This window comes from Channa argus, chromosome 4 (genome assembly GCF_033026475.1).
Source record: "Channa argus isolate prfri chromosome 4, Channa argus male v1.0, whole genome shotgun sequence".
Classification (NCBI taxonomy): Eukaryota; Metazoa; Chordata; class Actinopteri; order Anabantiformes; family Channidae; genus Channa; species Channa argus.
In genome coordinates, this window is record NC_090200.1 from 28,511,531 (window position 1) to 28,538,055 (window position 26,525).

General features: G+C 39.8%; 1 protein-coding gene across 7 annotated transcripts in view; it reads right to left on the minus strand.

Moving 5' to 3' along the window:
• akap13 (A-kinase anchoring protein 13) overlaps positions 1-26,525 on the minus strand; it is a 114,131-nt gene that overhangs the window by 10,195 nt on the left and 77,411 nt on the right. For 5 of the 7 annotated variants that reach the window (XR_010914246.1, XM_067502283.1, XM_067502284.1 and 2 more), the window contains 26 exons: positions 25,914-26,017; positions 24,953-25,127; positions 24,305-24,494; positions 22,088-22,147; positions 20,593-20,652; positions 20,294-20,474; positions 19,995-20,103; positions 18,939-18,981; positions 18,613-18,724; positions 14,097-14,253; positions 12,202-12,269; positions 10,759-10,813; positions 9,938-10,112; positions 9,406-9,512; positions 9,147-9,293; positions 8,871-8,980; positions 8,646-8,789; positions 8,349-8,474; positions 6,627-6,744; positions 6,327-6,447; positions 6,006-6,136; positions 2,144-2,220; positions 1,975-2,041; positions 1,749-1,863; positions 1,136-1,218; positions 24-215 (listed from right to left, as the gene is read on the minus strand). Coding sequence is in view for 6 of the 7 variants with exons in the window: in XM_067502283.1 (XP_067358384.1) it covers positions 24-215; positions 1,136-1,218; positions 1,749-1,863; positions 1,975-2,041; positions 2,144-2,220; positions 6,006-6,136; positions 6,327-6,447; positions 6,627-6,744; positions 8,349-8,474; positions 8,646-8,789; positions 8,871-8,980; positions 9,147-9,293; positions 9,406-9,512; positions 9,938-10,112; positions 10,759-10,813; positions 12,202-12,269; positions 14,097-14,253; positions 18,613-18,724; positions 18,939-18,981; positions 19,995-20,103; positions 20,294-20,474; positions 20,593-20,652; positions 22,088-22,147; positions 24,305-24,494; positions 24,953-25,127; positions 25,914-26,017 (3,027 nt within the window). In the remaining variant the exon portion in view is untranslated. Of the gene's footprint in view, positions 1-23; positions 216-1,135; positions 1,219-1,748; positions 1,864-1,974; positions 2,042-2,143; positions 2,221-5,692; positions 5,907-6,005; positions 6,137-6,326; positions 6,448-6,626; positions 6,745-8,348; positions 8,475-8,645; positions 8,790-8,870; positions 8,981-9,146; positions 9,294-9,405; positions 9,513-9,937; positions 10,113-10,758; positions 10,814-12,201; positions 12,270-14,096; positions 14,254-18,612; positions 18,725-18,938; positions 18,982-19,994; positions 20,104-20,293; positions 20,475-20,592; positions 20,653-22,087; positions 22,148-24,304; positions 24,495-24,952; positions 25,128-25,913; positions 26,018-26,525 lie in introns of those variants that run through there. The other 2 variants (XM_067502285.1, XM_067502287.1) reach the window with 2 other exon arrangements.

Genomic DNA, 26,525 nt, shown 5'->3' on the forward strand with positions numbered 1-26,525 from the left:
TCAATAATGAAAACCATGCTCACCTTCTCTCAAAGCATCCTTTATGATTGGCTCCCCCTTTGTGACATCATCAGGTGTGGCCCTGAATAACATCTGCTCCCTGACTGGTATGTTTGTATCCTCAGATGCAGCATTACAGTCATTTAGCTCTCTGAAGATGTGGACTTTCTCTTCCAATAAGGAGATGATCTGTTCATCTTTTTTTCGTAGAAGCTCTGGAGTAAAACACAAATGCAATATATGTATAACATGAGTAGAAGTGCAATAGGAAGGAATTTTAGACAGATATTCTGCCCAATACTGGTTTGACCTTAGAAATGACAGTATATTACAAACATTTAGAATAACTTTGGTCATTTTTTAATTTCATCATATTTTCAACAATGAAAAATGTGTTTGTTTTTTTTCTGTTGTTGCCAACAATGTCAGTCACAGAACACAATCATCACGCTAATCCAGGTTAAAGACTCAGAGTAGAGAATCGTTTACTTCCTAGGGTTTTAGGGTCTGTATGCAGATTGTTGTGAAAATCTGATTAATTTAGAAAATGGCTGAAAGGAACCTTTTATATTACTAAATGAATATTCTGTTAACTGTATTTTCATCATCATGGCTGCCAGTTTATGTCTCATGGCTGAGACCGCTTTGAGATTCTAGTATTTAATTGCCATTTGTTCCTGGCAGCTTCTACATGTCAGTAGATTTAAATAATGAAGAAAAGAAGGTCATTGAGAAAATAACAGCAACAAAGGTCAACTGTTGCATCAGCTGACATCTCTGAAAAGAAGTCAGTTGGGCTTTTTTCGAACTATCCATCCATTCATCTATCCACATTAGGTCGGATAAGCTGCAAATTATAATGGTGCTGTTAATACTATGGTCTCTACTTGTGTACTGATTTGCTAAGCTGGTCTCTTTGACGAGCTGATGACAATTCAACATATTCAATGAGGTGAAAAGCAGCCGACATGGGTCTGACAAGCACAGGACACACAGCAACTGTAGGCCGCCATACACTACCCAAAGGTAGACATGATGTGTCATGGCCATGACAACAAATTTGTGATTTTGGTCTATAGGTATAAAACTTTTTTTTTTTTTTTTTTAAATGAAGAGAATTCAGAGAAATTCTCACCTCGAATCTCCTTTGCTTTGTTCTCCTGCTGCCTCCTGTCTTCTTCTGTCTCGCTTGGAACTCCCTCGTCCTCATCTTTCTCCCTAGTAACACAAATTTATCAGTCTTTTTTAGTCCATGTTTTAAGGAAAGAAAACTATTTTTATTAACAATTTTATTAACAATTTTTTATTAAGGGGACACAAGCCAGTGTCTTCTTGTGCCAGTCCCAAGTCTGGATAAATGGGTTGTGTCAGGAAGGGCATCCAATGTAAAACACATGGCGAATAAAAAATTCGAATCATCACTTTCACACCGAAAATGACTCCCATTGCGGATTGGTCGGGGTCCGGGTTAACAACCACCGCCACCGGTGCTGTTGACCTACAGGGCAGCGGTGGAAATTGGACTAATGTTGGTCGTAAAAGGAGAGGAGGAAGGTGTGTTCATAGACAGAGAGTCGAGAGAGTTCTCAATAGACAAAGTGCTTCAGAGTTGCCTGTCTGTCCACAGGGGGGGGGGTTTAGGTCAAATCAACATGTGGACAGGAGGAGGAGTGGACATACACATGCTCCTCAAACAACTCTGATGAGGTTTGTTACGGTAAGAACAACGTGTGTATGTGTGTCCTCACATGCAGTGCATGGCATCCTGAATAATAGCTCGCCATGTGTTGCGCTCCTCCTTGCTGCTGGCTAACACTTCCACCATCTCTGGGCTCTGTGTACCAGCTGTGATCAGAAAGAGACCTGCAGAAAACGTCATTAGTAAACATTTAGCTTTCAGAACTGAGCTGCTTTAAATTTATCACTTTAGATGTTTCACTCTATACAGAAACAGAATGAAAGCAGACAACTGACCTCGCTCCTCATTAGCCACTTCTCTGACAATGAGATTCTGTAAAGAGATGACCGTAGAGCGCTGGTCCTGAGGACAAACAGCTTTAAATCAAACTCATTTCTCATGGCAATGTACAGTATGTGGACAGGCCAAGCATAATGTGTATACTTCTAATTATGCGATACTTACCAAGGAGGCAAAGACATATTTCTGGTCCTTTTCCTGAAGAAAGACCAACACGTCAGACAGTAGCAGGGCATGGACATCTGTAACATAAAGAAACAAAGTCATTTACAAGTGAAATTTATCAAAAGTAAAGTAAGATGATGTAAGGTAGAGGACAGAAAATCAGACTGAGTGAGTTGGTGGAAGAAGCCATCAAGAAACAACGTGGACAAAAAAAACACACAAAGGGAAGAGGTGTTGCAGCTGGTTTCCTTTCAAGGAGGAGACCACAGGAAAAACAAATGTAGCGAGGAGCAAGAGGCAGAATTTACAGCAGGTTTAAAAATAATAACACAGCAGAGTTGTAATTGCATAATTAATCACAGGACCCAATGCAACCGCAAGGGGGCACAAGCCAGTGTCTTCTTGTGCCAGTCCCAAGTCTGGATAAATGCAGAGGGTTGTGGCAGGAAGGGCATCCGACGTAAAACACATGCCAAATCAAATATGCGAATCGTGACAAAGACTTCCATACCGGATCGGTCAGGGCCTGGGTTAACAACGACCGCCACCGGTGCTGTTGACCTACAGGTTACCGCTGGAAATTGGACTACTGTTGGTCGAAGACGAAGAAGAAGAGGAGGAAGGTGTGTTCGTAGGCAGAGAGAGAAGAGGAAAGCTAAGAATGTAGGACTGACAGTAGGGACTTTGAATGTTGGTACTATGACAGGGAAGGCTAGGGAGTTGATCGACATGATGCAGAGAAGGAAGGTGGACATACTGTGTGTCCAGGAGACCAGGTGGAAAGGTAGCAAGGCTAGAAGCTTAGGAGCAGGGTTCAAGTTGTTCTACCATGGGTCAGATAGGAAGAGAAATGGAGTAGGAGTTATATTAAAAGAGGATTTTGTGAGGAAGGTTCTAGAGGTGAAAAGAGTATCAGACAGGTTGATGAGTCTGAAGCTGGAAATTCCAGGGGTGATGTTCAATGTTGTGAGTGGTTATGCCCCACAGGTAGGATGTGAGTTAGAAGAGAAGGAAAATTCTGGAGTGAGTTAGATGAAGTGATGCAGAGCATCCACAGAGGTGAGAGAGTGGTGATTGGTGCAGATTTCAATGGATATGTAGGTGAAGGGAACAGAGGTGATGAGAATGTGATGGGCAGGTTTGGTCTTCAGGACAGGAACGCAGAAGGACAGATGGTGGTTGACTTTGCAAAGAGGATGTAAATGGCTGTAGTGAACACTTTCTTTCAGAAGAAGCAGGAACATAGGGTGACGTATAAGAGCGGAGGTAGAAGCACTCAGGTGGACGACATCTTGTGTAGACGCTGTAATCTGAAAGAGATCAGTGACTGTAAAGCATTGGTAGGGGAGAGTGTAGCCAGACAACACAGGATGGTGGTGTGTAAAATGATGCTGGTGGTGAGGAAGATAAGGAGGACTAAGGCAGAGCAGAGGACGAAGTGGTGGAAGTTGAAAAAGGAAGAATGTCGTTTAGTTTTCAGGGAGGAGCTGAGACAGACTCTGGGTGGTTTGGAGGTGCTTCCAGATGACTGGACTACTACAGCTAATTTGATCAGGGAGACAGGTAGGAGGGTACTCGGTGTGTCATCTGGAAAGAGGAAAGCGGACAAGGAGACCTGGTGGTGGAACGAGGAAGTTCAGGAGTGTATACAGAGAAAGAGGTTAGCTAAGAAGAAGTGGGACACTGAGAGGACTGAAGAGAGTAGACAGGAGTACAGGGAGATACAGCGTAAGGGGAAGATAGAGGTGGCAAAGGCCAAACAAAGAGCATATGAGGACTTGTATGCTAGGTTGGACACTAAAGAGGGAGAGGTGGATTTGTACAGGTTGGCCAGACAAAGAGATAGAGATGGAAAGGATGTGCAGCAGGTTAGTGTGATTAAAGATAAGGATGGAAATGTATTGACAGGTGTGATGGGAAGATGGAAGGAGTACTTTGAAGAGTTGATGAACGAGGAAAATGAAAGGGAACGAAGAGTAGAAGAGGTGACTGGTGTGGAGCAGGAAGTAGCAAAAATTAGTAAGAGTGAAGTGAGGAGGACATTGAAGAGGATGAAGAGCGGAAAGGCAGTTGGTCCTGATGACAAACCTGTGGAGGTATGGAAGTGTCTAGGAGAGGTGGCAGTAGAGTTTTTGACTAGTTTGTTTAACAAGATCTTGGAGAGTGAGAGGATGCCAGAGGACTGGAGGAAAAGTGTACTGGTACCAATTTTTAAGAACAAGGGAGATGTGCAGAGCTGTGGCAACTACAGAGGAATAAAGCTGATGAGTCACACAATGAAGTTGTGGGAAAGAGTAGTGGAAGCTCGGCTAAGGGCAGAGGTGAACATTTGTGAGCAGCAATATGGTTTCATGCCTAGAAAGAGTACAACAGATGCAGTATTTGCTTTGAGGACGCTGATGGAGAAGTACAGAGAGGGTCATAGGGAGTTGCATTGTGTCTTCGTAGATTTAGAAAAAGCGTATGACAGGGTGCCGAGAGAGGAGCTGTGGTATTGTATGAGGACGTCTGGAGTGGCAGAGAAGTATGTTAGAGTGGTGCAGGACATGTATGAGAGCTGTAAGACCGTGATGAGGTGCTGTAGGTGTGACAGAGGAGTTCAAGGTGGAGGTGGGTCTGCATCAAGGATCGGCTCTGAGCCCCTTCTTGTTTGCTCTGGTGATGGACAGGCTGACAGATGAGGTTAGACAAGAATCTCCCTGGACTATGATGTTTGCAGATGACATTGTTATTTGTAGTGAGAGCAGGGAGCAGGTGGAGGAAAATCTAGAGAGGTGGAGGTCTGCTCTGGAAAACAGAGGAATGAAGCTTAGCCGCAGCAAGACAGAATACATGTGTGTCAATGAGAGGGACCCAGGTGGAATGGTGAGGTTACAGGGAGCAGAGGTGAAGAAGGTGCAGGACTTTAAGTACTTAGGGTCAACGGTTCAGAGCAACGGTGAGTGTGGAAAAGAGGTGAAGAGGCGAGTGCAGGCAGGTTGGAACGGGTGGAGAAAAGTGTCAGGTGTGTTGTGTGATAAAAGAGTATCAGCGAGAATGAAAGGAAAGGTGTTCAAGAGGGTGGTGAGACCAGCAATGTTGTTCGGCTTAGAGACAGTTGCACTGAAGAAAAGACAGGAGGCAGAGCTGGAGGTAGCAGAGCTTAAGATGTTGAGGTTCTCTTTGGGAGTGACGAGGATGGACAGGATCAGGAATGAGGACATCAGAGGGACAGCTAATGTTAGATGTGTTGGAGATAAAGTCAGAGAGGCCAGATTGAGGTGGTTTGGACATGTTCAGAGGAGAAACTGTGAATATATCAGTAGAAGGATGCTGAGGTTGGAGCTGCCAGGCAGGAGGTCTAGAGGAAGACCAAAGAGGAGATTTATGGATGTAGTGACGGAGGACATGAAGTTAGTTGGTGTGAGTGAAGAGGATGCAGAGGATAGAGTTAGATGGAGGCACATGATTCGCTGTGGCGACCCCTGAAAGGGAGCAGCCAAAAGGAAAAGAAGAAGAATCACAGGACCCAGGATCAGCATTTTAATTTTAGCAAATTATTTGCAAATCACTCTTTATTTCCATTTTACACAATGTGCCAACTTTTATGAACATTGTGTTTGCATAGAACTAAGACAAACTATTGCTATTCATTTGGGGGATACGGAAACATTTCATCATATACTGTAATGTACAAAGGGCTTATCTGTCAAATAAAATGACTCTTTGGTAACAGTAAATTACTTCAGGAAAGTCTGCCACTGAAGGAGACTTCTCCCCAGAACTGTGGAAAAGGAAATGGAAAGACAAAACAAACATGCTAGCAACACATCACTTACACAATGAAACAATGACTGTAGGTGCTTAAAGATTTGCTCCAAACCTTTGAGTCTTCCAGCAGAGTTTTTCAGCTGCAGTGCTCCATCATGCAACAGCTTCTTCCCTCTGATCAGGTCCTCTTTAGCAAACATCTGGCCACTCTTCATCCTCATGATGGACTTACTGTCAGTGCGACTGCAGATCACAGAAAACTCAGGTTAACACTGAGGCCTCAAACAGAGCACTGGTATAAGACTTAACGATTCTGTGCCACTTATAGACGTATTTCACAGAACAAGGCTTGTTTCTGAAAAGGTTTTGCACTCAACATTAATTCACAGTTGTGCGATTGTGCACAGTTGGCACAGTGTGTGTTTGTGTGTACCTGTAGACCTCCCTCAGTCTGCGTTTCTTCTCTTGCTCGTTGACTTTATTGTCCACAGCTGTGATCAGCTCCTTCACACATCGTAGCGCTTTGCAAATCAAGCCGTGGTCTTCATCTGACTCTGTTCCGGAGAAAACACATGTTCCTCTTATTTGTTTTATTCTGCCATGTACTGGATGGGACTGTGGATCACCATTTTGCCATTCTTTCTTTCAATTAACACCTAAACACCTTTCATTTCCTTCTGTGCTTACACAGAGGTTCTCAGTAACATATGACAGGATGTGTCTTCATCCTTACCTTTAGTGTGCTGGAGAATCCTCTGGATCAGAACAGGATATTTAGTGATTCGTTGAGTGACCAACAAAACACACTCTGGAATACTAAGCCTGCGCACAATGCTGCTGCTCATCATCTTCTGCACACAGACAAAGGTCAGGACAAATTAAACTAACATGAACTGAAATCCACTTAATATATTATATTATTATATTATATAACAACCATGTATCCAAAATCACAGTGGACACAGCAGTTGAGGAAAATGTAAATAAAAAGAGAATGCAGTGATTTGCAAGTTTTTTTTAAACCTTTTTAATATAAAAAAAGAGAACATATCAAATGTTAAAACTGAGAAATTTGAATTTAATGCCAACAACATGTTTTCAAAATGTTAGGACTTGTTTACCAATGTGTTTCATTGCCTCAACACTTCCAATCCCACATAATTCCTTGCATAAATTATACTTCTGATTATTGATATCACACCCAAACCCCATTTAGTAAATAAAACCTGTGTGAGCCCAGTTTGTTACACCTTGGACAAGACCATGTTTCCATTCCTCTCAATACGTTATAGGCCTTGGAAACTGTCCTGATGAAAGAAACAATCCCCTCAGCCTGGTTGTTTATAATGTTACAGGAGCAAACAGGTAATTAAGGGAACAACATTATGGTTCAGTAGCCTTTAATAATACTCTTTAGTCTTTTCAGTGGGTAATAGGTCATGTAAGTCAGTTTAAAACTTAAGACTCTTAATACTGAGCCATGCTGTTGTAATACATGCAGAAAGTGATTTGGCATTGTGTCGATGAAATAAACAAGACCTTTTCTAAAAAAGATGTTGGATGGCATCACATGTTGCTCCAAAACCTGTAGATATCTTTCAGAATTAATGTAGCCTTTTACAAATGTCCACGTTACCTAAACTGTGTGCATCAATGCATCTGCACACCATCACAGATACTGAAGTTTGAACTGTGCACTTATAGCGGATGCAGCATCCATGACTTCCAAAAAGAATTTTAAAGAAGTTAGACCCTTCAGACCAAAGGACAGTTTTGTTTCACATCAATCCATTTTAAATGAGCTCAGGCTCAGAGAAGCTGGAAGCATATCTGGATCTTGTTTATATAAATTAGTTTTTTGCATGGTAGAGTTTGAACTGACAAATTGTGTTCACCGACAATGGTTTTCAAGGTCTTCCTGAGCCTATGCAGTGATTTCCACTACAGAATCACGTCTGTTTTTATGGTAGTGCTGCCTAAGGGCCCTAAAATCATGAACATTTAATACTAGTTTAATATTTTTTTCAGATTCTCTATATGTTTTAATGATAGTATGAACAGCAGATGAGTAAATCCTCAAATTCTTTGCAGTTTTACATAATTTTAAGCTGTAAAACTATTTGCCCGTGCAGTCTTTCACAGAACTTCAAAAAGTCTTCACTTCTCTGACATGCTTTTTTTTTTTTTTTTTTTTTAAAACACCCAATCATGAAACTGACCTTTTGCTGACAAACCTGTGAGCTCTTTCCTCACATATTCTTTACAAGGATTTCACAACTTCTCTGGGCTTGTGTTGGTCCCATCCCAAAGTTTTTGAAAACTGTTGCTTACAATTCAAAATTAGTAAATAATGATTTGCAACTCTTTGCATTCCGTATTTATTTCCATGTTACAATATCTTAGAGTGTATGCGAACATGCTGTGAACAGGCACAGAGGAGCTGTGTTGGGCTCACCTTGATGAAAGCCTGGAAGCGTTTGTCTTTGGCATGTAGCTCTTTGTAGAGGTTCACAGCTTCATTGTGGCGACTACAAAACTTCCCATAAACTTTTTTCATACGATCAGCACTGCAGTCTGAAAACTGAATGTTAAAAACAACACACAAACATAAGGAAGTGAAAAAAATTACAATAATGCTTTCAACCCTTTTAAGTCCAACATATGCACTGTTGGGTGTAGTGTGGGGGCTACTACACAGGTTAAGACTGTCATATTTGTTAGCTCTGTTTAACCTTTTACCACTTGTCCTCACCTGATTGACCAGGATGTCCCCGATGTGGCAGATAAGGAAGCTGTTGTTGTTTTTCCCTTCGACTTGTGATGTTCTCTTTGTCTCTAGGAGCCGTGTCAGGAAATGTGTGTGTGTGTCCAACAGTACATCCAGAACAGGAAACATCTACAGAAAATACCCAACACATTAGACTTTAATGTATGTACTCTGTGTGTCTGTGAAATGTCTCCTGAGCTTGTTGATCACCTTGTCCAGAGTTTGAGTGTCGAGCTGCACCTCCCGCTGAAGGCCTTTGTAGTAAACTTCAGACATGATCTTCAAGGTCCTCACATGGTGGAACTCCGTCTGGTATAACTCTGGAGAGGAGGGGACTGTTATGTTTACATGTATGGTGGCTATGTCAGGAGCTGTGTATGAGGCTGTGAAGCACAGACAGGTCATGCTGTCCATGTTGACCCCTGTCCACCTCAACAATAAATCCAGCGGGTGGTTTTTATGTTGCAGCTGATCGGTGCATCTTACCATAGATGACATCCTGTCTCTTGATTTCATCTTTCTTCAGTGTTTTCAGGAACTTCTTATCCATTGTGCCACTCCAAGAATCAGCTTCCAGATCTTTAATGCCACACTCAAACTCTCCCATCAGCTGACTGTCCATCATCTCAGTACCTTCACATTTAGAAAGGAATAGCACAGCACATGCAGTTGTTTGGCTTGTCTGGCTCTTTGCCTGTTTTCATGATGTGTGTGTGTGTGTGTGTGTGTGTGTGTGTGTTCATACCTTCATCAGTGAGTGACTCAGTTGAGGCGTTAACTTTGCTCCCCTGATGGAGATTGTCAGTGGACTGGGACAGAAACTTCAGGCCTTTCAGTGGAACATCATCTAACCTGCATCAAACACCATTTTTACCCACTCCAGTTACCAACAATTTAGTTCCACAGAAATACAGAAGTCTGTCAAACGCTGATTATGTTCACACCATTTTGCTGATGTACTGTGGGACATAGTGGGTCTAAGACCTGTCAAGTGATGGCATAGGTGTCTCTAAAGACAAATGGGCCACAATTTGCTTCCTTATCCCCACAATTCAGTGTTTTATAATTGTAAACTTTATATCACCAGTAGGCATGCAAAGTTAACAATACTCTGTATGTGTATAAGAGAGAATGGAGTTAAATATCTGCTGAGGATATAAAACTTGACACGTTGACACGTTTAAAACACCAAACAACAGGGACAAAATGCTGAGAACTAATGATGACCCATTTGCTGTTTATCTGTGTTGCAGTGTGTTTGTATGGACTCTCATTACCCTGCTATATTGCTGGTGGAGATGCTCTTTGCCAGGTTGCTGTGCGAGTTGAGAATACTGGGGGATTTCCTGGGAAATATCACAGGAAGCTGGTCATCAGGAGAGGTTACAGTCAGCCATTGTTCCCGTGATGACGAGGGCAATGTGGATGATCCAGATGATCCTGATGAAGTAGCTGGATATATAAACATCACAGTGCAAATTTAGGACTCGGATGACTAAATGGTAAATGGTCTGCACTTATATAGCGTAGAAAAGTGCTGTATAAAGTGCAGACCATTTACCATTTACAACTGTGGGATTGATGGACGACTGTTCTACCTCCTGCACCACAGCTATTAGGAAATATTGAGGGGTAATGTAGCACTCTCAGTGAGATGTCTTTATCAACAGATCTTTGTCACTGTGGCCCATGCAGATTAAGATTTACTGTCACCATATTCTCGAGTGAATAATATTTACAGTGCAGCACCAGCAGTATAAACAATTATAGTGTTAGTTCAAACTATAAGTGATCTGCTTTTTAATATCATAAATGATTGAAAAATAACTCATTGTGTCATATTATCATAGTGTATTAATTATATTTATCATTGTATTTCACTGTCAGCTACTAATGATTGGAAGGAACATGATTTCCTGTGTTAGGAGGAATTATTACAGACATTTCATGTGACTCACTTTTAGCTTAGATCATCTGTATAAAGTGTTGGCTTGTCTGACTGGTTGTGCTTTTCACTATTAGTAGCATCACTGGGCAGCTGGGTTGATTGTGCATTATCAGAGTAAACCTGAGTGTGTTTGTTTGTATGTGTTCTTACATTTGCTCCTCATGTTACCAGCTGACCCAGGAAAGGCTTCTGGCACCAATGACTGCTGTTGGAGATAAATACGTGATAATATTAGGGGAAAAGCAGGACCGTGTCTGTCAGCAGTTTTATCAGTATGTGATCCAATGCCTTCACTAACTGCTGTCACTCCCATTTGCAGCAGTAACTTCAACTAAATGTGTCTAGTTTATTAGGGCTGCACATTAGCTTGTAAAAGATTTTAGGCTTTATTTCCATACGTACAGCTTTAATTGAGGGATGCTTGGCTTGCCTACCACAGCATTCACTTGTACAACTCAAAATTTATGGCGCCAACAAAGATGGCAAGCTGTCCTCATCCAGCAGCAGGAAAGCAAGTCCATATTAAGATACTGCCACCGCCATTTTTTCACAGATGAGATAATGTTCATATGTTTGTTGGAATGCAGAATGTGGTCATCACCAAACATAACACTTCTCATTTAGACTAAAAAGTTCTTCTTTGGTTTCATTATTCCAACAGCTTTCTGAGTTAAGTACATGGCCTTGAAAAAATTGTAGCTAGGCAGCAATGTTTTTTTCTGACAGTAGTAGCTTCCTCTTTACAACATGTTCACCACTGTTGTTCTAAGTTCTCCTGATAGTGGACTTATTGCTCTTTGTTTGATCTTTGTTGGTCGACCATTCCTGGAGATGGCATGACAGTCGTGATAAATGTTTTCCATTGGTACATAATCTGACAGTTGCCTTTGTTTTATTCCAAACTCGTTAGAAATGCCTTTCCAGCCTGGGGAGCAACAGCAACTCTTCTTTTAAACTCTTCAGAAATCTCCTTTGTTCGATCCATGACACACTTCAAAAACCTGTCTTGTCAAGATCAGACTTTGATAGTGAACAACCAGATGTCTCCTCTTTAAGTACAGCAGACACTTACACCAGATTGTGATCCCACTGACTAAAGCACAGCACTAAATTCAAATAAATTAATAATCTTTGAGGTTTACATACTTTTGCCACACAAATATTTACACATCATCTTGCAGAATTAACAACAAATACATAAATAAATAAATGTAATGTTTTTGCCTCATTTGTTTACATTTACATGTGTTTCCTTTATCTATTTTGCAAGAAGGAAGCCTCACGTCAACTGTGCAAAAACGCTACCAAGTTCTTGAGACCTGAGCTCTTGTCAGATGGATATGATCTTGTTTTAGGTCATACTTATGAAGAAATAGATAACATTCTAAATGTTTCACACTTTTATAGGTCCCCATAACTACTGTGTATGAGGTTCACTTGTGAATCAACTGAAGATTATTGGCCAGAGGACTTATTTTTAGAGCGATTTTAAATAATTTTTATTTTGCTGTAAAACAATAGAGATAAATTCAAAGAAACCTCAAATTTGACAAATCAAAGAAATAATGACCTATAAATATGAATCAGACCTACCTTTGCTTTGATCTTTGAACAGGCAAACAGACTCTCTCTGCAGCTCTTATGGACATGAAGTCCACAATCTGCAAACAACATATGATGATCATTACTACATCATTGAAATTTTAGTATCCTTTTAGTTTTAAAGTGTAAATGGACCTGTCAGTGCTGTACTATTCTTAAGTATTACAGATATAAAAACCAAAAAATAAAGCTACTGCAGTGTCAAACAAGTATCACAACAAGCTATAACCAGACACACACAATGATCTCATCTTTGTTTCCTGTTCACACACTGCACTGTTCTCTGTGCAGTTTTCCTACACACTAACAACTTAACTATTTGACACTTACACACACATACACGCCAACACATCTCAGCTCTTTGTAATAACACACAAATGCACTGTGTCAGCAAAGAATTGTGAAAGCTGGCGTCTTTGTCTGTACACACACACAAATTGATTAAATTTGTTTGTGCCTCCTTAAACCTACAGCTTCCTATTAATATCACTGTTTTCCTGCAGATTTTTTTATAGTTTCACTGTTAGCCACATTATTACCAAATTTTATGTTTATAAAAACATATTCTAAACCATTAATTGCTGACGTATCATTAGGGGTTAACAAACTGTCTGTTCGAAAGTGGTTAAATCAGTTTCAGTTTTACTGACAACGACCACTGACCTTTTTAAAATAAACAACATGTTTTCCCATAATCATTATCATTAGTATTGCTTAACATACATGGTTTACTTTGGAGTACTTTTTACTATTGTACTTTAAGTACAATGTAGATAATCTAAGTAGTATTGTTTCTAAAACATGTGGTACTTGTAGTGGAGATTGTTTTTTTCTTTTTTTTTTGCGATGCAAAATGCATTAGAATTAGACCCTTGTTCTCCCTCTCTTCTAGCTGGAAAACTCATGCAGATGAGCAAACCTGCCCCCAACAGAGCAACTCCATTTTCTGTTTGTAGTTTCAGCAGTTAGCTCCACAAAAACAATTACAAAAAAGTTATTTAACTACTTAAATGTAAGTATAAATGCATGTAATTGAACTACCATAAAGTTACTGCAAAATGCAATTTAACTACTAGTTTGGTTATGCGTAGTTCACTACTCCTCAAGTACTGTGTGTGTATCAAAGTCAGGTTTATCTTCTTCCTGTGTGCCATTGTGTTTAAATATTTTCAAAAAAAATACTAAAGCATGTAAGTGAAATCTGACACAACACACTGTGCTGCTGCCCCAAATATTCCAATGAGCACCCAATGTAGATTAATCTGCTGCTGGAAAAACGCACCATCCTGGTGCAGCAGCAGAACACAATGATTTGTTGTGGCCTTTGTTGCCCTTTACTTTTCTCTCTCCACTTTCCACTCACCCTAACCGGCCAAGGCAGATGGCTGCCCACCCTAAGCCTGGTTCTGCTGGAGGTTTCTTCTGTTAAAGGGAGTTTTTCTGTTGCCTAGGGCTTGCTCAAGGGGGAATGGTTGGGTTCTCTATATATCTTTATAGTCTTTGACTTCATTCTGTAAAGTCAGATGACTTTGTTGTGAATTTCCGCTATATAAATATACTTGAATTGAATAAATTAATAATATTTAATAAAAAAAAAAACTAAAAACTTTGAACAGCCAATTTAGAAAATCACTGAATCGTATTTTTAAATGTAACTATGAATTTTTGAGGAGTTTATTTAACCATTTATAAATTGAGCAAGAACCAGTGGGCTTGGAGCTGAGGCAGACTGGGACTAACACATCAGTTGATTGAGGTTAAAGCAATTTAATTTAAATACAGCCACAATATTAGCATTCAAGCAGTTTTAGCTTCTGAGAATGTTCAAATTATAAGAAAGAACAAAACCAACTGAATAGGAGGTGTGAGTGAAAAAAAAGTCTTACTGTTGCAGAGGAAGGTTTCCTTGTTGTGAAGAAGTTTGATGCAGTGTTGACAGGTTGCAGAAGGAGGCGGACTGACTTGGACGAAGACATGACCATTTGGATTCTTCTTTTCTCTCTCTTTACTCTCTCTGTCTTTTTCTCCTCTCCTCTCCTTCTCCTGAAAACCATAGAGACACAGGAAATGAGCAAAGAGAATATTCTGTTGTTTGTACCTGAAGCAGTTCTTCTTGGTAATTTACAACACTCCCCAAAATATTCTCAAATACCCAAAGATGTCATCTACTGTTACCGTGACGGCAGTGTAAAAACTGTACAAATGATGCACCATTTATGTCAGCAGTAAAACCTTTAATGAGTGCCGCAGCTAATTCCAGAAGCAAGGTGCATAGTACTGTTAACCAGTCTGTCCCAGTTCACAGCTGGTTTAAGGAATTTTGAATGTCAGTCTCTCCTGTGAAGTGGTGTCATGGTTATGAGCTCTGAACTAAACAAAGGATGTTAAATATTTCAGCCGCTTAGACACTAGGGCTTGAAGACAAGGGTGTGCCTTCTAGACCAGAGATCCCAGAGATGCCCTCTTTATGTATGTTACAGTAATGAATTAAAATGTTCTACATGAGGTCTGTCCCTAGCATTTACAAAGTTAAATTTCAATTACATCTCCTTTTAGAGAATAGAGAGGTTTAGGAACAGGTTTGCACACAAGAGACAGGTCTCCAGGTTTACAAATAATGTGGAAAAGGTCTAGTTTGAAATGCTGTTAAGGGCATAGAAGATATCATCAGCATAGGATTTTTTTCTAGTTAGAACAAGAATGATGGAAATAAATACAAAGAACAGTTTGCATGTGCCACATGACAGAATGCAAAATTTACCAGATAGAAACACAGGACTGACTGGGCAGCTATAATCTGTCATATAGCACATAAACATACAGAATAGGGAAAACAAACCAATGTGGGGTACAAAGATGTTTTATCATAGTACTTTTTGTATGCATAATATTGTATTTTTTTAATAGTAATACATTAGCTGTGAACAGTAATTATTTGTTATACATTATATCATGGTCAATAATTTATAGATAACTTTGCATTTATCTATAAATATCTATAGCGTGATTTACAAATATTTTAACTTTAATGAAAATCACACTCAATACTGGAACCTAAATATCACACAGGCTGCCAAAGACTATTTAAAGTTAAAAAACTAACCTAAACTGAATCCCCCTGTGGGAACCATGAACATCTAAGAAAACTTTCACTACTTCTTCTGCTTTACAACAAAGTGTAACCAAAATATTAAATTTAAACTAAAAACATCACATCAGTACCATAAAGACAAATGTACAGCAATGGATCCACTACAAAAAGTAGTACCACTTTCTATTCAATATAATCACTGTATAAAACTAGTTTAAATTTATTTAATAAAATTTTAAAGTCAAAATATTTTTTTAGTTATAAGAACAAATGTGTGAAATAGCAGCACGTACATGTGGAGATGATTTAACCAAATATATCTACTGGAAACTACTGTTACTAAGGCCAATAATTCAGTGTTATCTTTCAGAAATCAGGATTTCACCCACAAATCCTACATACAACCTAAATAACAATGAATGCATGTTTTAACAAGCCAAAGTGAGTTGACTGAAAAAAGTGAAAACGATCTGTGTTAGTGTCTTTAATGAAAAGATATGCATTCACACAGTGACATGCTCCTTTTACTACATGTACACCCGGCTCTCACATCACCATCCAGTGTTTGTAATAATGAGTGACTACTGAATATGAATATGAACGAATAATGACGTCATGTGAAACTGGCTCTAGGTGTGAGAGGTTTTGGTCAATGCATTGTTAGTGCATTTTTTTTTTTTTTTGCGCCCTGTTACTAACAAACTGCGTGATTTAATAAAACACATAATCTACTCTGAAACTTCTGATGAGAACTTTCCTTACTCTTATCAATACACACACACAGAGTCATCTTCTTACCCCATCTGATCCAAGTTCTCCTCTCCACCTCACTGAAAGACTGAACCTCTTATTCAACATGGCTCTTACTGTCCCCTCCAGTCTGTCTCTTTATCTTTCTTTATCCTTCAGTGTAAAACCCTGGCTGCATTTTGTTCTCTGATCGTCTCACGTTCGTCATTTTGATTCTGTCACTGTACAACCGGGTCCTGACTGCTTTCAAGTCAGGAAGTGAGTGAGCAAACATCTTCCCTCACACGCACAGTTCCTTTTTTACTGTTTTACTGTCTGTCTGCAGTGGTTTGCACCATCTTCACAAAGCCACAATTTCAACATAAACTTAAAACTGTTTTCTGGTGTCTGATGACGAAATTCATATTTCATATTGGAGCATTAGTTTGAATCATGTTATTTTTGCATTTTATTTAATTTTTATAGACTACATGTCAGTAAAACCCTCCCATCTTTTCTGTTCTGTTTCCATTTATTCACGTCTTTGAATATTTTGTTTCACTTCAGTTTTTGTTTAGTTTCACTTTATTTTAGACTTGCTGTACAGGAAATATTCTGCTGAAGTTAAAATGAAAAAGGACCTGGGACATAAACATGAACGTACTTGAATTTAGACTACAGAAAATCTCTAAATGATCCCAAATGAAGCACTTTTTCCCAATTATTTCACAGTGTAGTATTAGTGATGCAGTGAAAAAGCTGGAAGTTATTTGATAAGATGTTCCAAAACCGTGCTCTTCCAGAATTTGTAGAAGAGAGTAAAAATGCAGGCAAATTTCTCTAGTAGGTAAGTCATGTAAATGGGAATTGTGCAAGAAAAAAAAAAAGACCACAATGTCTTGGAGCTATTGTCTTTCTTCACATTGCACATCCTGTGAAGATACTGCAGAGCATGTGCAAAGCAATAACGATTGAGACAGATGAAATACACAGTGATGCCCCCTCGATTTATAAAAAAACTTTATGTACTAAAACTGAAACTAACATAAAACTTCCTTTAAAAATATAATTAAGTCCCTCCTCTGGGGGTTTTATTCAAACAGCACCCCTGTTATACTCTTCCTGTGCTACAGGCAGAGCAAAAAAACTATACAATTCAAATCTGAGAACCATATTTCTAAAATAAGTCAGAGGTGGACGAAAAAAATCTGAAGGACATGCATATATATGCAGAGTGACTGATTCTTTTGCTAACACTTCAAATACACTGCCAAGAAAAACTTTGTAAACATATACAAACTTTTGTATTTCTATTGTGTTGTGTTGGTTTTATTTAAATGAATGGGTTTAAACATCACAAAACAAAAAATGAAAAATATTTTTAAGCATATTTGAGCACAGGAAAATAGTCAAATCAAATTTGCGTTTAAAACTTTATTTTATCCCCCCAACAAATTGTATTCTGTGCTTAATACACGTTACATTTTTTTTTTCAATTTTGTTGAGTGTTTTACACCCATGTGATTGAATAAACCAACAGAAGAAGACACAAATTCAAAAGTGTGTAGTTGTTTTCAAACCTTCTCTTGGCAGTGTAGATGTTTATAGTTTCTTATTTCATTTTTGCTCTACATTATAATTATTCACACTACAAAAACAAATGTTAGAAATAAGAACTTTCTCCCAATCAAAGTCAGGAAAAAAGTGCCACGCTCTTTAGTCACCATGGTTTACCAGCAACAAACAAACCTTGACAGGAATCCCATAGACAGACTGTGCTGAAAGAATTTGAAGGGGAGAAGGAAAACCACAAAGCTGTTTAAACTTCCTCATGTCAGCTGCTTATGCTGTTTCAGTGATGACACCATCTACCCTGCTCTGTATGTGAATTGTGCTAAATATATTATGTGGCACAGTAACCTTTTGCAGTCTATAGTAGCTTATGTATTACCGTGCTAAGAAGTATATAACACAGTTGGGTGAAGTAATCTGCTCCATCTAGAATGTCCTTAGTTGCTGTAATACAGCTGCAGAGCATTTAGTGAACGCTAGAGATGTATCTGACTGAGAATTATTTCAGTCGAATCAGATCCAGTTGTTGAATTTGAGTATTCCACTATTTGCACGTTTGTCATATCAGATATGTGGCAATGAGACAATGCAATGATTTTATTTCAACCTCCTTAATATACTCAAACAACACAAACACAAGAACATATTTTTGACCATTTATAAATTAATTAAAAAAAACTCTGTATATGATGTGAGATTTGACTTCTGACCTATTTTTTTATTGCAGACAAATAAAGAATCTCTGTTCATTGAATCTCTGTTCATTGAATCTCTGTTCATTGAATATATATATATATATATATAAAGATATGAAATACACACACACACATACATATATATATTTTGGGGTTTTTGAGGTGACATGGTGGTCAGATGTAACGCCTAACTGGTTGGACATTACCAAAAATAGCTGACCACCTTTGTCTTTGTGTTTAAATGGTGTAGTGTATGAACATTGTTGTAGTGGTGTATGTGTGACTCTGTGTGTAACTTTTAACAGGAGTTCTCACCTTTCCTTTCTTGGTCATCTTACTGCGGAGGTAGCTGAACGTCCGGCTGATTCTAGGTCCTCCTTTTCCCTCGGTTTCGCTCCGCAGAGGGCCAGGCTCCTCCTCTGAAATGCTGACAATCACACACAGCCATTATAAAGCCAGCTAATACACACAGGAGTTATCAGTCTGCTTATTTTATTGTAAATGAATAATTTTTACCAGTGGGTAACCTCAACATCTTGTCACATTTTATACAATTCATGGCACCATGCATTTAATTACAGTTTAATTCAGTGTGTGGTATTGTCGTTTCAAAATTAAACTTGATCCACAAACAGACTTACCTGTACTCCAGGGAGCTGGCATTACTGGAGAATGAGCTGACCCCTACAGAAAGAAAAAAGGCATAATCATCATCTCATCAGGTCAACACAATTGCTACACTACATGCTTTTACTGTTTCCATGACACCTGAAACAATTGTTTAAAGTTAAATTTAGTGACATCTGCTCAAACTGCTCAAGAGTTGAGATGACAAGCTTGTCATCAGCTTGTCTCTGTTGGGCCTTTAAATCTAAACTCCACACTTTATGCCTAAAGGGGTGAGGGTCTTATTCTTTGAACTCTGAAGAGTTTCTACCTGTTACTAACCTCTTGGGGCTTGGTCTCAGTCTGAATAAATCTATTAACCAAAGATAGTACGAACAATTTAATCCGTGTTGTCATTCCCAAAATCACAGCATGTTCATTGTTTTTTCCCTAGAGTATATGAGCATCCAGGCTGTTTGCCTTTCATTACCCCTTCTCCTCCCTTTCACTCAGGCTCTTTATGCTAAACATAGAGCCATCTGGGATGTTTCTCACTCTTTCTTCTGGCTGTCAGTGCCATATATGTATAGAGGAAGGTTTATGAAAGGGTTTAGGCGTGGTTAATACACAGTAAGCCTAAAGAGGAATTTTGTTCTAGTAAAGAACCACCAAAGTGTATTTGTGACACTGGTGAGAGGTACAGTGATCTAAAAGGTAGGCCAATGTTAGACAGGAGAAGGCAGAAACATTTTTGTGAGCGTTTGTTGTTTTGTGGGGCAGCGTTACAAGACGTCACACCGACAGAGGACACAAAGGACTACAGCTACACTCATCATACTTACTCCCTCCCTCCTCCTCATCACTGGAGGAAGAGCCAATAGAAAAGAAGCGTCTATTTTTGTTGAGGAGCGGGGAGATACTTAGGGAGAAGCTGATTCGTCGCTTTGACCGAAAAAATCCTCTTGCTGAAATGTGTGGGTGGGGTGTAGCAGGATGAACAGGTAAACAAGTCAAAGAACGATCTTACTGCATGAGCTCAAGATTGCAAGGATGAAGAAGAACAAAAGAATCATTTCAAAGCGGAAACTCACCATCTAGATCACGGTGACTGATGGTTACCATGGAGATGGATTTGGTCAGGGTTTGGTGATGAAACATGGTAGGACAGCTGCTTTTCATTGACAGTACCTGACATGAGGTCTTAAACAAACAAGAGGGGGGAAATATCACAAGTCCCACAATGGCATCAATGAGTTGTTTTATGTGATATTGTAAAATTAAGCATGTCATTACATCTCTAGAAGAAAAAGAAGCTATATCGCCCAGTCCTACTATACAGTGTATCAAAGGACGCGCACACACACACACACACACAGACACACACACTCACCTGGCTATCGATGCTGAGGCCTTCTCCCTCTTGCTCCTCCTCAGTAAGGGAGATAAGGGAGCCTCTCTCCTGGCTTTCCAGACACAAACTTCTACCTGAAGTCATCTCCTCCCGATCGCTCAGAATGGAATGCGGAGTCTGAAGCCCTCCCCTCTGCACCTCCAGACGCTCTAGACTGTAGCTGGGTGCAAACACAAACATGAAGCAATTTTATTATGCTGTTGTGCATTTCTGAGCACGTTCATGTTACATTACAGTTAAACATTTCCGCTCCAGAAGCAGCACTGTCTACTGTTTACCTTCTGCTGTCTATTTGCTCCTGATCAGGATGACACTGGTTGGATGGACACCAGCTCATACTGGAGAAGTGGAAAGACAGAGGGATGAAGGATGGATGAAGGAAAGAGAACTGATTAGATGTGTGATGAAAGAGACACTTTAAATCTCAAATGAGTCAGAAGAGATGAATTAATGATGTGATGATAACAGCCATGCGCCTAAACAGAGCACTTCTACGGAGCTTATTCAGTTGTCACTATGTGAAGTAAAAGGCTTTACAGGCCTCCAAACAGACACTTTCTGCAGCATTTATCAACTTCTTGCTTAAACTCTGTCCACAGAATCAGCCTTCATAGCACTCATTGGTGCAGCAACAGTCAATAAAACCTGCTGCCAGACTGAATGTCTCTCTCCACTGTGACACCCATGGCACCAAAGAGAACACCATGGCACACCTGTTCTGCAGAATCTTAGAACAAATCCATATTCTTTCCCACTCACTCTGATTGCCACTGTAAAATAAAATGACTCTGTTGTAAGAAGTGATCAAGTGTTGAAATGTTTTGCTGTCATCCAATTAAAAATTAGCATACATTTTTCAACTTTTTTGGAAATAAGATTAGATTGTGATCATTTGAGATATTTATCAGTGAAACTGATCCATACAATATGTGTGCATAATGTCTTCATTTGTGCGTAATGTGTGCTGACAGGACACACAAATACTGGAATTGGCGAAACACTGAAGCATCAGTCTCAGTTTAGATAATTGCAGCTTACTGCTGCATGTTAAAATATCTATATCTCTATCTATCTATATCTATATATAGATATAAATATAGGGGCCCTATTAATCCCTGCAACAGAATCATGTGCATCTTTAAGTTCACAATAAGTAGTTTGTCTCCTGTCCTCACTGGGGTTAAGCAGCAAAGACATAACTGATTCCACGTGTAGATGATATGCAGACAGATGTTTGTGTCCAGCTGCTGAGGTGCTGATGAGCTGGACCTGACACTCATAACTGCACCATATTAGACTGAATGACAATGATTTTTCCATCCCCATCCTCACTCCTAGGAGACTGGGTTGAGGTGTTTCTTTCATTCCATTATTGACTTTTTCGTTGGATACCATGCATAGCACTGGGTGTGTGTGTCTAGACTGTCATATGAGCAGGCTGATGCTGGGACGATTAAATGAACAGATTAAGACAGATTAAATGTACTTCAGTAATAATATACAACAATGGCAAACGCCACGCAAACGCTTCATGTGGTGCCTATGAAGGAGAACAATGAAGTCGTGTTTTTAAAGCTTCCCCTTTTCTTACAAATCACTGGCAGACTGATACAAATTATGGCACACAGTCATCCTCTACCATGTCTCCAAAAGTCTTTCTGTTGTCTGAAGTGCCGTGTGAAACACACAATACGCAGCAGTAAAAAGACAAATGTGGACTGGGAAAGAGACAGAATGATGTGTGGGGAAGCAGGTAAGGGATGTAAGGTGTACCTTCTCCTGTGGAGGGGGGGTTTGGCTCTCTTCACCTCTCCTGACAGACTCTTCAGTGAGCTGGGAGAAGGGACAGATGGGCCGTTAGTGGAAAGAGAGAAGGGATAGACGTGAAGAGATGAAGCAATTGTGTCCTTTAAAGCCAGTGTCCATGATAGCTGCTCTTTTTAGCTTCTTAATTCTGAACTAAACATGTAACTGGTGATTTTCCACCCATCGTGATCTATAATTCAATCAAATCAAATGTTATTTCAGTAGCAGATGTCGGTCTTATTCCTCTGACAGGTCTCTGGTAGCTTGGTCAGTGTGGCTCTGAAAGATGGTATGCCATTACAGACAGCTGTAGGTTATAGTTGAACATCAACATTTTCCCCACCTCAGTTTTCCCTTCAGAAGCTGTGATTTTGTGCTGAATGAAACTCTGCAAAGTCAACATGTGATGAGTCTGACCAGTCATCCAGTGCAGAGCATGTTTTATGCCGATTTTAAAGGAGTCATATTTCTAGTTGCATAGCATAGCTGGAGTGTTGCTGAGTATCTGCGTAAAACAGATCACCCAAATCTTAATTGTGTCTGTCATGAGACCTTCCTGACACTGTAATCTACAAATGTCATGGATGTTCAGATATACACCTCGGTTTTGGACCTGCACACCTACAAAGTGCACAGTGGCACCGACTCACTCAAGTGAGTGACTAAATGCTCTCGCTGCTCTGCTTAGTTTTTCAGTTGTGAGGAAAAATTAGGACCATGTCTTCATTAAACCAGGTTTCTAATGTGGGTGCACTTGCTCGGCAATAGTAAGTAGATGTGGCATACACCTCTTCCTGTGCCAACTTGCTCTATTCTGTGTGACCTTTATTCTTCTCTGTGTGCGTTAATGTCACTACACTGCTGCATCAACACTGTGTTAAAGAATGCTGCCTCATATTGTTTTTATTTGGTCACAGCCCTAGTTCATACCTAGCAGGCTTTCTGCAAGCTAGTGAAAGAGAACAGATCGGGCTGGGATGTTCAGAATTTTTTGAAATAGAAAATCACCCAAAACTCTTTCAGTACAGCCCCCAACATAGAAATTATAAACCTGCAAACTACAAGCCCAATATCTCCTCTTAAGCTAACAGATGAATAAATGAGAGCTTTAGTATTTAATCTCTCCTTTTTATAGGCAGAACTGTATTTACAAAAGTAATAATTATTATTTTTATAACTCTATTTGATAGTTACGATATTTGTAGGGACAGTCAAGGCAACTGAATCGTGCTGCGCTAACTGATGTTGGACAGCTGGCTGAGTCTCTGGTCTGATAACTAACACAGGTATAGAGGCATCAGCACCTTAATAGAGAAGAGAACTGGGCCTTAGCACTGAAGATAATCCATTGATTCTTTTATTAGCTTTTGCTGTCACCATGTAGGGTTTGGTGCAAAAGTGCAAAAAGGCAAAAAGAGAAAAACGATTTGTTTCCATCAACATAATATTTAATGCATAATCAGTAGTAGTTTCTTTATCAGAAAGAATGGTAAAATAATGAGTATTGGAGCAAACACTTGATAATTTAATGTTTGATTAAGAAAAAACTACTAGCTGAATGTGTATTAAATATCATATTGATGGTGTAAAAAAAGGCTTTTTGCATTATACTCTTATACTCTTCAGTTAAACTCCATTAGTTATAAGCAATTTCAAAATAAGGGTATGTTAACTTCTGCACCCAACTCCTGAATGGTTCCTCTGTGGATAAGGTACAGCACCAAGGACACTGAACAACTCTTACCCAATTAACAGATAAAGTACCAGATGAGGTGTTTGATGAATGATGAAAATGAGCAAATGAAGACTGCAGTGATCCAGCTGAGAGAAGCAGGAAACATGGATAGAGATAGAGAATGGAGATAAACACTGATAGAGAGAGATAAAGCTGAGAGATAGCACCCTATGTCTAAACTTCCGCCGCACAACCCACAGCTCAGAAAGTTCAGAAAGCAAGTTCCCCTGAAGTTTCCCACATTATTAACACAACGTGGTGTGTCATTAATCTTACTCTATGTCTCTCTAGAACAATCTTATTCTCTGATGGTTCTTTAAAGCCTAAGCAGCCCTTTGAGGAGCTTTGGCTCTAAAGTTTAATGACTAGACAAGTTTCAAGACCAGACATTTTAAACTCAGAAAGCCTGCCATGATGCTGATGGCCAAATGTTGTTGGAAACCCAGTACCTGCGCTGTGTGATTTCGGTATCTGTAGCAGAGCTGCTCCTGCCTGGCTCCCAGCTGTGACGTCGAAATGGAGACAAGGAACGGATGGAGGCTCGCAAAATGGCTGAGGAGATGGGATTTTCTAAAAGCTGATCTTTTTTCTCCTCTTCTTCTCCTCCTCCACCTCCTGCTGCTGATGTCAATCCTCCGCCTGGGATTTAGATTTAGTTTGTTAAACTATACAAACTATACTACAAATAACTGATAACATAAAAGCTATGGATGTATGCTTGGAGTCACTGGACTTCAAGACAAATCAGTCAAATCACTGTTATCTTGCAGCTCGCATCAGGTTTGCCTCCAGCATTCCTCTATATTTTGATACATTCATTTTCCCCTCTACCTTTACAAGCCTTCCAGTACCTGCTGCAGAGAAGCATCCCGAGAGCATGAAGCTGATGCTCTGTTTGGGATGATGTCCAATTGGCTACACCAGTGATGATTTAATTTAGTTATTTTCTCAATTTCTCAAGTTTACAGTTTATTTCTGTTTTATATTTGTAATTATATTTGGATTATTTAGTAGAGATCTTTTTTCAGTAAGAGATAAAAAAAAAAACAGCACCCAGACCAACTGTATGACAAACTTGAACAAACTGAGGAGTTTACCTCTGTCCTCTGTTTCTGACTTCCAGGACAGTCGGGAACTCTGAGGGGACACAGGATCAGCTGTTCCAGCTGATGAAGCCCCATCACCAGGAAAGACCTCTGCTTGCACTGATGCATCATCTGATGAGACGCAAACCTTTCTCTCCCTGTGTCCAACAGAGGGGGGAGGATTGGGCTAGAAAGGAAAATGAGACAAAAGCTGTGTCACTGAAGTCTCTATCACAGTTAATAATGGATCTTATCTCTCTCTCTCTCTTTTAAACTCACGCACGCACACACACACACACACACACACACACACACACACACACACACCCCTTCTACAATCCATCCTAATCTTCTAAAACCATTTGTCTGTTTCATAACTGGAGTACTTGTCAGATTCCAAAGGGATTCCAAAGGATCCTGCAAGACACAGTTCTGGGAAAAAGCAGCCATAATTTTCCTAGCCTATATTGCCCCTGGAGTTGCAGGGTTATGAGAGAATTCAGTGGAAAAAGGCCTCTTCCAGAACGAGTGAGTCACACTAAGCTTCACCGATCACACACAAACACAACTGAAACCATGTTTTTGTACCATAGTAAAAAACCTCAAAGTTGTGTGCAGTATCCAGTAAACCAAAAGACCATGCACTGTACGTGATCTAAACTTCCTGGTTCCACAAGACCTGCATGTTATTCAGTTTCTGACTCAGTGTCCATGGAGTTGCATGGAACAGCCAAGTCTCATGTCCCTGCCAAGCTGCAGAGGCTAAAATGTGTTGCAGTCTGTTACATAACACTTGTTTCACCAGAGGTTTCCCCATCCCAGTTAATTTTAGAAAAACTGCTGGAGTGCACTTCTTTCTGAGCCTGGCAGGAACACAGCTGCAGTGCTGACATCAAATCATCTGACACAAGTGTGTTTTTATACAAGCAGCCATAAGGAGCTCAGGTCACTCCGTATTTTGGGGGTTTGCTACCTTTTTAAAGACGCTGTCATCCAGTTTAGCGCTGACTTCCAAACTGTCGCCGTCTCTGTGCAACACACACACTGACACACACTCTTCTCTGATGGGATGTACGTCTGGGGAAAAATAAGACAGAGAAAGACAGAAAAGTGAGCAGGAGAGACAGAAACACCTGGGTCGGTGAGCAACAAAAAACAGAGGTGGATTGTTAGATGTTACAACATGTTTTAACATGTTGTGGAGCTCAACACACAATCCTTTGAGACAGGAAGCTGTTCTCGTACCATCAAAACTGTAGACACCCAGATTGAATGTGTGTTTGTATGACAGACAACACAATGTCATCTGTTGCATGGTTCCTGCTTAGAGGATGTGAAATGACATGAAATGACTCTGGTTCGTTTGCACAGGTCTGACCAAAGCAATCTCATCCCAGTTTGAAACCAAACAACAACAGAGACTCTTTAGTCAGAGTGGTCTTGGTCTGGTCCCAAACGAACTCTGAAGCGGTTTGTTTCTGGTGAATATGTTTGGACCTCAATTTGTATATTTTTTCATTTAACATCTGCTGCATCCACTTTACTCTTAGTATTTCATATTTAGCTATACAGAACAGGCCAACAG